The following is a 9,793-nucleotide window of genomic DNA, read 5'->3' on the forward strand; positions in this document are numbered from 1 at the left end:
CTGAATTCGTGCATGATCTCCTAATAAATTTTCTCAAATGGTTCCAGGAGAAATATTTAAACGAATATCTCCAAAAACTTTGAAATTAACTTCTATATATTTTTGGAAAATTTCTTAGATTAACAACCGCAGAAAACAGTAAAACAATTAGTAGAAAAACATCTGAAGGAATTTTGGAGGGAGGTATTCTGGGAAAATTTTCAGAGTCATTCTGTGTAAATGACTGATTGTATATGCGCTAATGTGGTCAATGATTTCCTTGAGAAAATTCTGGAGAAATTCCTCTAAGCATTCTTTGAAATATCGCTGGAGTATTTTCTAAAAGAATTTGTTTGGCGGAATCTCTTGAAGGAATGCGTAATGGAGTTCCTGAAAGGATTTTGGATGAAATCACAGCTCATCAAGAAACTTTCAGAAAGTATTCTTGGGTTATATATTTAACTAATGGTTTCAGTGGCATGTTTTCCTGACAAATAGAGAAATGCCAAGGTTGTACCAATTTCAAAACCGGACAAAAATCCTACAGAAGCTTCCAGCTTTTGTCAAATCAACTTGCTCTGCTCCATCAGTAAACTTTTTGAAAAAAAAATGACATCTACGAAAATTCAATTTTTACCAATGAACAGTTCGAATTCCGACATGGACTCTTGCTCTTCTAGACATAGACAAAGCATTCGACAGTGTTTGACATGAAGGTTTGGTTATGAAAAAAAATTGATTTTCCAACATATATCGTTAGAATAATCCAAAGTCATCTGTCAAATCGTACACTTCAGGATAATTATCTGAACTCCAAGTATGAATGACTTACTGTAAGAGCTGGTGTTCCTCAAGGCGGCATTTTGGGACCAATATTATACAATATTTTTACATATGAGTTACCTGAGTTACCTCAGGGAAGTCAAAAATCGTTGTTTGCAGATGACACAGGCCTCCAAAGTACGAAGCCTGCAAGTCATCTGTGGGAGATTGCAAAAGAGATTGGATAATTCTTCTTCATACTTGCAAAAATGGAAGATTTCCCCAATGCTTCCAAAACTCATCCTATATGAAACCTTCAAGTAGGGTAGGTGTACCAGTTATGTACAAAGTGGTTCCCTATTTCGCCATACTTGATTACCTGAGTGTTTTCACATTTTGAAAGGTTTTATGTGTTGCAGTAGTGAGATTTAAGATATATCTTGATGTCAAATTATTCAAAAAGATTAAAAAAGTGAAAGTTAACAAAATTTCTCATATGTCCAAATAGGGAACCATTATGGCCATAACTGGTACACTTTCCCTAGACATGTTGTCACGATGAGAGGTGTTCCAATAAATTGGTCAGATGAAGTTAAGTATCTAGATAAAAAATCATGGTAGATAATAATACAATTTTCAAAAATCACATTGAGGGCATTCAAGCCAAATGTAACAAATGTGTAAAATGTCTTAATCCATTCATTGACAGGAAATCAAAATCAAGCGTGTTCTAGAATAAGGGCGTAAGTCGCATGTCCGATTTCTCTTTATCGATCCCCTGTTTTGTGAATAAAGCGTCAAGACGCTAGTTTGTCAGTAATTTTTCACCTCAAGACGCATGATTGGATCACTGCCTAGCGTCCTGAAGCAAAAAATGTTAACAAACCCGCATCTTGTCACAAAAGATAGGATCGATGAAGAGAAATCGATCATGCGACTTACGCCATTATTCTAGCACACGCTTGTTCTTTGTCTTAAGAACAAGCTTTTGATCTTCGATCTTCAAACAAAAGTTTAGTCCAGCCATGTTGTATGCTGTACCTGCTGTTATAATACCAGAAAGACAGCTCTGCAGAAGATTCCAAATAAAAATTTGAAAATGATCTTTCTTAATACACCCGATTCTGTTTTTGCACGGGGGATGCGTACCGTGCAAAAAAAGTTTTCAGTTCAAAATTTCAAAAACCGTGCAAAAAAAGTAACACCATTTCTCGACGTTTCATGCAAAAATAAGGTTTTGGTGGAAAAAAATGTATGGAAACTTTTTTTGCACGGCCGTGTAAAAAAAATCCGTGCAAAAACAGAATCGGGTGTATAGCACTAATGAGTTACATAGAATATCTATTGTTGAAAAATAAGAACAAATGTCGAAAAAAAATATTAATAATTTTAGACAAAAATCGTTGCAATCTTCTATTATCACGTTATATATCTAGGTTAAGTTAGGTTTAATTAATAAATGATTAATTTAGTTTTACCAAATGATGATAATAGTGTTTTCTAACACAGGACACCTAGATATAAAAATATTAATGTAATGTTTGGAATTATAGTAATTAGGAATAAAAAAAGAAGCATTAGGGACGATTTCACTTCAAACTTTTGTCAAAATTGAGTTGAGTTCAGTTTTCAACATATCTTCCAATACTTTTTCAGCTGCCCTGATGAGTCAATAAGATTTGTTCGGAAAATGTAAGAAAAAACAGCAAGTCAAATTGCCCCATAATGAAAAGTAACCACATATCAGTCCCACTACAAATTTCCGCACCATGTAACACAAAAATAAATCGTGTTTTAACCATCTACGCTTACTTGTCCCATGTTCTATGTAATCTTTATGGACCGCAGGACAAATATGCGTAAAACGGCAGCGTAGTGAAAAGCAAATTGTGAAAGTTTCATTAAGATTTGAACATGTTCCAATCCTCTGGATTTTTTTTAAATATTCGTGTGGAAAACGAGTTCAAAAACTTCACACCCATTATCTCAATGCATACTTTTTACAGATGGGACTGACTTGCGATTCACGGCAGTTAAGGGCATTAAAAATGAAACCTGCTACCAGCCCTGCTAACCGAATCGAAACTATGTCTAAAAATTATTGTGCTTACCTTCATTAAATGTTCTACCAACAGAAATAAAACGCGATGGGACTTTATCCGCCTTTCGTTCGTCATCATGGGCATCGAGTTTGTGTACTCGGCCGAAACGGCGTTCGTGTCGCCGATTCTGCTCGGCATAGGAGTCGAGCATCAGCTGATGACACTGGTTTGGGCCATTTCGCCGATGATCGGATTCTTCCTGGCGCCGATTCTCGGAACGTACAGCGATCGTTGCAAGGCGAAGATGGGCCGCAGAAGGCCGATCCTGTTGGGCCTGTCGATCACGATGGTGCTAGGTATGTTGAATTGGTGTACCACGGGGATGACCCATTTTGCATGAAGACGATTCACATAAAGCAGTTTTAAACAAGAACAGATAGCGTTTCAAAGGAGGCCATTATGCAAAGCGTCATCCCATGGAGTAATAAAAAACGTCTTTATGCGAAACATTTTGCCCTCGTGTTTTCCATCTTTGAAATAACCATTTAAAAGATCTACTTTAACGTTTTTTCTTATATAGGCTGCATATTGGTGCCCTTCGGGGAGAACGTCGGCCGCTGGTTCGGTGATTTGGGGGAGATTTTCCCGGAGGTGCCCACCAACGTCAGCGAGGTTTTGAATTCCAACTTGACCGCTTTCATGCCATATGATTTCTACCGGGTAGAAAAAGAGATCATTGATCACGAGATGGACTTCAAGTGGGCCATCTTCTTCACCATTTTGGGAACGTTGCTGTTGGACTTCAGTGCGGATACTTCACAGACGCCGGCCCGTGCCTATCTGTTGGACATTTGCTTGCCAGGTGAGAATTTTTCAGATAAGGTATTATGCAAATTGGAAGACAATCCAATGAAATGAAAATAAGCTTAACAAATATCGTTGGTCGTTGAAGTTTCCAAAACTTGACTTAATCTGAAATCTCTCTAAATAATGATTTTTTTTTCACTACTCATTTGCATCCTGAAATTAACCAAAATTATTTCAAGAATACTTTTAAATTTTAAGATTTATGGGCAGGAATGTTTCTAGAACAATATGTTCAGAAGTTTCACTAGAGCGTCGATCCAGTGATTCTTCAGAATATTGTTTTTTTTTTTAACTCCATCAGAAGTGCTTCAAAATTGAACTATTCAATAATAACAATAAATCTATAATAATGGTTTATATACCTTATCCATATAATTCTTCTCCATTCCAGAGGACCATGGCCGCGCTTGCAGCACCTTCTCGATCATGGCCGGCATCGGAGGCAGCCTGGGTTACGCACTCGGCGGTTTCAATTGGGACAATACCGCTTTCGGAGATTTCCTCGGCGGAAGCATCAAAACAGTGTTCACCTTGGTCGGGGTCATCTTCATCGTGGGTCTGGTCCTCACCGTTACCAGCTTCCGGGAGATTCCTTTGCCACTGATGGAAAAGGACGAACTGTTGCGACCGTTGACCGAATCCACTATCAAGAAGGAACGTGCCAAATTGGACGACAAGATCTTCTACATTAAGGACGTGAGCCGGGCATTCGCTCTACAGCTGCAAACCATTGACGAAAAAGCACATCCTCCAGCACCGCAGTTGATCAATAACGCACTGGTTGTAGAGGCTGAAAGAGGTCAACAAATGGAGGCATGCTGCTCATCGGACTCCGATTCTGAAGACGAATCTGAAAAGGCAATGAGCTTGAAAGACTTCTTGAAAAGTATCTTCATGATGCCCAAATCGATTGCGATCCTGTGCTTCACAAACCTGCTCTGCTGGATGGGCCACCTGAGCTTCTGCTTGTACTTCACCGACTTTGTTGGCGAGGAAGTGTTCAAAGGCAATCCGGCTGCTCCGTCGACATCCGAGTCCTATCAGCTGTACCTAGAAGGAGTTCGGTACGGTTGTTTTGGACTGGCAATCTACTCGCTGGCTTGCTCGTTATATTCGTTTACAATCGAAAAATTGATCAAAATTCTACGAGCACGTATTGTCTACTGCGGAGGACTGATGATCGACGCCATTGGAATGATCATGATGGCTATGTTCCCCAACAAGATTACCGTGTTCGTATTCAGTGCTTCCGGTGGAATTGTCTACGCACTGCTGTTCACCATGCCGTTCCTCTTGATCGGCCAGTACCATGCCAAGGGACAGGTAAATTTCCTTAACGAATATTTCATGTGACATTGTGTCTAACATTACCTTTCAATTCTAGTTCAAAGCGAACAAGTCTCTGGTAGCGGACAAACCGGAAAAGAAACGAGGCCTGGCGACCGACATTGCCGTTGTCGGCGGAATGATTTTTCTCGCACAGATCATCGTTTCTTTGGGAATTGGATCGCTGATCGAGGCGCTCGGAACGACGTCTGCGGTTATCTACACGGCCGGAGTTTGTAGTTTCCTGGCAGCACTGGCCTCTACGCAGGTCGTCTATATGGATTTGTAATCACTCATACAGTAGCCTAATCGCAGAAGTCTAATACTTAACTAAAATGCAGACCTCCACTAAAAAAACACTAATATATGTAAGTGCCAGTTAGACTATTTTATCGAAAAACGTAAAAAAAACTATAAAAACATTTTACATTACTGGTAATGTTATGTGATATGTATCAACGTATTCTAAAAATAGGTTTAAGGTCACCAAATTCTAGCGATATTATGAAATTAATAAAAAGTAGCCATAAAATTAACGACTTTTCTTTATACCCGAATCGACAAATTCACGCGAATTCGGAGAATTCAGCTGCACAAACCGAAAGCCTGTCAGATAAACCTTGTTTATGGATTCATTTGATATAGTACCCTCTATCAATGTGACAAATTTAGAAGCCACGCGACGAGTAACAATTGCATACATCAGCTTTATCGCCAAAAATTATCACAACACCAATCCGGCACGATTGCAGGTCGTAAGGGTAATGATTAGCGATTTGATGATGTTTTGGCGATGCGTATTGCACCTTAAAGATAAGCTAGCAATGACGAATTATTATTTATTTTTAGGAAATTTTTATTGATTCCATGTTTGCACCATTTAATTTCGAAAATGATGAGGATCGTTTAGTTTTTTGGGATGTTTTGAAATTAGTTGTGACAACTGGTTTCTTGAAAGTTTACTTCTACTTTTTCATGATCTTTGTGTTACCAGAAATATAGTGTGCATAGATGAACATTGAAAAAGAGAGCAGAGCACAAAATTGCTGAAATTACCGTACAAAAATCATTCCTGAAAATGCAGTTTTGCGTATTGCATAAGTAGTATTGATGCGTTTTGCAGAGGTATATTCGGTCTCTAGTAACAACGGTTGTCTAACTAATTCCTTTCCTTCCCCGGACGTAACCGGCGCCGTTATTGTAGTAAGGATGACTGCAGTGGTTGATGGTTTGGTACTGGGAGGGAGAAACCAATACAAAATGTCTCTACATCACAGTGAGCCGAGATTATGCTGTCACGAACTGTCACTGTGAGCCCGAATCTTAAACAATCGACCAACATGACAAAAGCGCTTAATTGGCCAATGCATATATTTTGCATTTAATCAAAAGTAGCAAAAAACCGAATTAGAATTAATTCATGCACATCCGAAAGTAACGTCACGAGAGCGCCGTTTATTCTAATTGAATATAACGTATTGGAATGAGGCTCTTTTAACTTATTTCAATAAAACTGAAAATTAAACACATAGAAAACTGTGGCCCTTTTTCAATGTTTGTTCAGAAAGATCGAAGGTACACAACAAATTAAAACTAGCGATTTTCACCAAGCCTGCCTTGATTGTCGTTGGCATATTGGAGTTATCTTGCAGTTTGGAAAAAAATTGTATCAAATTTCGTGTGTAGTATCTGTGCCTCCCTCCCAGTACTAGATTAACACGCTACTACATCTCGGCCATCCTGAAGAAGACTTCGACCCGAAGTATATTGTTATAAATCATTAGGTTTCCAATGCTTTATATAACACGGATCAAAAACCGAATTGAACGGCACTTGATTCAATTGAAAACCAAAAAATCTGCTACTACAAATATGTTGTTTGGAAGAATTTTCTTAATCTGATATGGACCTTTGAATTGTTTTTGAAGTTTACAAGATACTCAAACATCTGGTCTATTAGGAATGTAAACCAAATCACCCACAGTGAAAGTGTTATTTATTTTACATGTTTTGTCGTAAAACTTTTTATTACTTAATTGAGCTAAGTTAATCTTTTCAGAAGCTTTTTGTCGAATATCAGTGAAATCTCTTTCCATACTTAATTTTGATTCTATATATGTTCTTATATAATCATCTGTTTTACACATTTGATTTACTCCAAATAATAATTTTGATGGTGTTCCACATGTACTTCTATTAACAGTATTCAATAATAATTCAGCTTCATGTAGAATTGTACTTATGGAAAAGAATCAATTAATTTAGCTATAAGCGGTGTAATAGTTGTATTGAATCTTTCAATTCGACCATTTGATTTTGGGCAACCTGAAGCTATCAACAAATGTTGAATATTTGCATCATTCATTAATGCTTTAAAACTATTTGCTGTAAAACATGAACCTCTATTCGAAACTTATTTTGTTGGAATGGAATATTTTGAACAATTATTCCGAAGATGTTTCAAAACTTCGCTAGTATTTGTTTAGCATTACAATCAGTTACTAGTTTGAAATTCAATCCTTGCATATAAATTTGAAACCTCTCCATGCTATTATCAACTGCCAATGTTTTCAATTCAAATGAATGCAACTTTGTTTCTGCAAGTGTAGTACGTTTACTAAAATACATTACGGGATGAAATTGACCATCTGATTGTTTTTGTAATAACACTCCACCAAAACCATGACTACTGGCATCTGTGTGAAGCTCTGTTGGAGCTGATGGATTATATATTTTAAGTACAGGATCACTCGTCAGTTTTTGCTTCAATATTTCAAAAGAATGCTATTGATCGACGCCAAAATTAAAAGACTAATCTTTTTTGCTGATTAAACTGTACAATGGACTTGCAATTAAAGAAAATTGATGGATAATTTCCGGAAATAACTAATCCTTCAAAACGATGAACTTCTGCTTGACCCTTTGGCGCAGGGAAATTTTTATGCATTCAGTATGACGATCGCTAGGACAAATTCCATTTTTAGAAATTGTATAGCCTAGAAACTCAATTTCAGTTTAAATCATTGATTCCCCCAGTGGGCGAATCCCCCCCCCCTGGGGGCGATTTGCATGTCCAAGGGGGCGAAAATTTGTAAAATTGAATTTGAAGGGCGAAAAAGCCAGAAGGGGGGTAAAAGTGCTGGTATGAGAGAAATTGAAAACAACATTATGAGTCGTTGTAGAAGACTTTCATTTTAAATAAATATTATACTCTTTGAAGAATTATGTATTTCACATCTCTTGTTGCACATCTTCCACATCTCTAAGCATGCCATTTTCCGAACATGATGGGCTAACATGATACAGGCCAAACTTGAACATTGAACAAAATGTTTGTGTAATGTATTCAGTTTTTTGTAACCTATGTGAATTCTAAAACACGAATCGGCAACCGGCAAAATATAGCGTTTCAAATTCGTATAAAAAATGTTTTGGTTTCTCGTAGGGATTTAATTGTTGTTAAAATATAACCTCTTTTACCTTATGTTACACCCCTAAGGTACAGTTTTCTGGATTTCCATCAAAGAACATCTTCAGGATGGTCAAATAATTATTCAAATATTGGCGAACTCGTCAAGGAAATAATGATAAAAATATTCAAAATTTCTGAAACTTTTTTCAACAATGTCAGAAATAACAGGTGATTGAAAATGAAACGGTAACAAATTTATATAAGATTTGAAAAGCAGTAAGTGGACCAAAAGTGTATCGATGGTTGTTGTTTAGTGAAAACTGATTCAGAAGCCAGTAATGATCGCAAGATAATAAAAAAATTACAATTATAAATTCCATGCATTTTTTATGGAATTGTAAATCGAGGATATATTTTGAAGTGCTTTGATTGCTCGAAGTTTTTCTATGTGATTTCAGGAAAACGTACTCTAAGCATTCATAACAAAACAATACTTGTAGTATTTGAATATACATATTTGGTAAAACATCTGTATCAATTTAACATCAGAGACATCAGAATTAATAAAGTTTTAACTTATCTTTGCAAGGTCAGAATATCCACTAGTCTAGTCTTTCTGAACACCGACCATATATGGTTAAAATTGTTCAACATTTTCATCACATATAAAGTCTTCTACCAGTAAATTTGATAGTTTGATCAATTTTTGGTACGCTTATGATAAAGATGTAGAACAGAACCTCAACACAGTTTAGCGATTATTTGATACAAAAATATAAATTATACAGGGTGTTTGGTTCCGGACTTTAAGAATTTTGAGGGTAGATAGATCTCCACGAGTTATGAAAAAGTGCCTAAGGAACATAGGGTCGCAAGTCACTGCTAAGTAAATTAATCACAATTTAAAGTTTTTCAATTTTCTCATCTTTGATGCTCCATATCTAAATAACTATTAGTCGTACATTCAATCTCTGCACACGAATCGAAAGCTTATGACCTCATCTTTTTTAGCTTCTTTGACATGAATTTGGTAGAAAATGGTTAACATGCATAAATAATGAAAAGTTTGCAAAAAGTGACGAAAAAATCAGCATTTTTTCAGGTATTTTCATGAAATTTAATATGATAATGAAACTTCCTTTAAAAAAGTTCTTCTACAAAATATGCATTATCTTGTTAGCTGCCAAAGTTTCTTTGGGAGCAACATTGTATGTTTTGTAGATTCGTCACACCAAACAGTAATAAATCAATCAAATAATTGCTGGTAACCCTATTCGTTCGTGTGTTCGTTGATTGCTGCCTTCGCGTGGGAATGAAGTGGACGGTGACGACGGATGTTGGTCGTGCCGAAGCGGAGGGAAAATGAGTTCGCTTTGCAATTTGCACCATGTCATCTTCGCTGCGG

At 36.8% G+C, this 9,793-nt stretch overlaps 1 protein-coding gene across 3 annotated transcripts in view; it reads left to right on the plus strand.

Moving 5' to 3' along the window:
* LOC5574915 (proton-associated sugar transporter A) overlaps window positions 1-5,508 on the plus strand; it is a 50,101-nt gene extending 44,593 nt beyond the window's left edge. For 2 of the 3 annotated variants that reach the window (XM_001661670.2, XM_021854811.1), the window contains exons 3-6: window positions 2,877-3,139; window positions 3,364-3,645; window positions 4,042-4,973; window positions 5,035-5,387. In XM_001661670.2, the coding sequence (XP_001661720.2) occupies window positions 2,877-3,139; window positions 3,364-3,645; window positions 4,042-4,973; window positions 5,035-5,265 (1,708 nt within the window). In that variant the 3' untranslated portion in view covers window positions 5,266-5,387. Of the gene's footprint in view, window positions 1-2,876; window positions 3,140-3,363; window positions 3,646-4,041; window positions 4,974-5,034 lie in introns of all 3 variants that reach the window. The other variant, XM_021854810.1, reaches the window with a different exon arrangement.
* Window positions 5,509-9,793: the final 4,285 nt, after the last annotated feature.

Source organism: Aedes aegypti, chromosome 3, assembly GCF_002204515.2.
Source record: "Aedes aegypti strain LVP_AGWG chromosome 3, AaegL5.0 Primary Assembly, whole genome shotgun sequence".
Taxonomy (NCBI): Eukaryota; Metazoa; Arthropoda; class Insecta; order Diptera; family Culicidae; genus Aedes; species Aedes aegypti.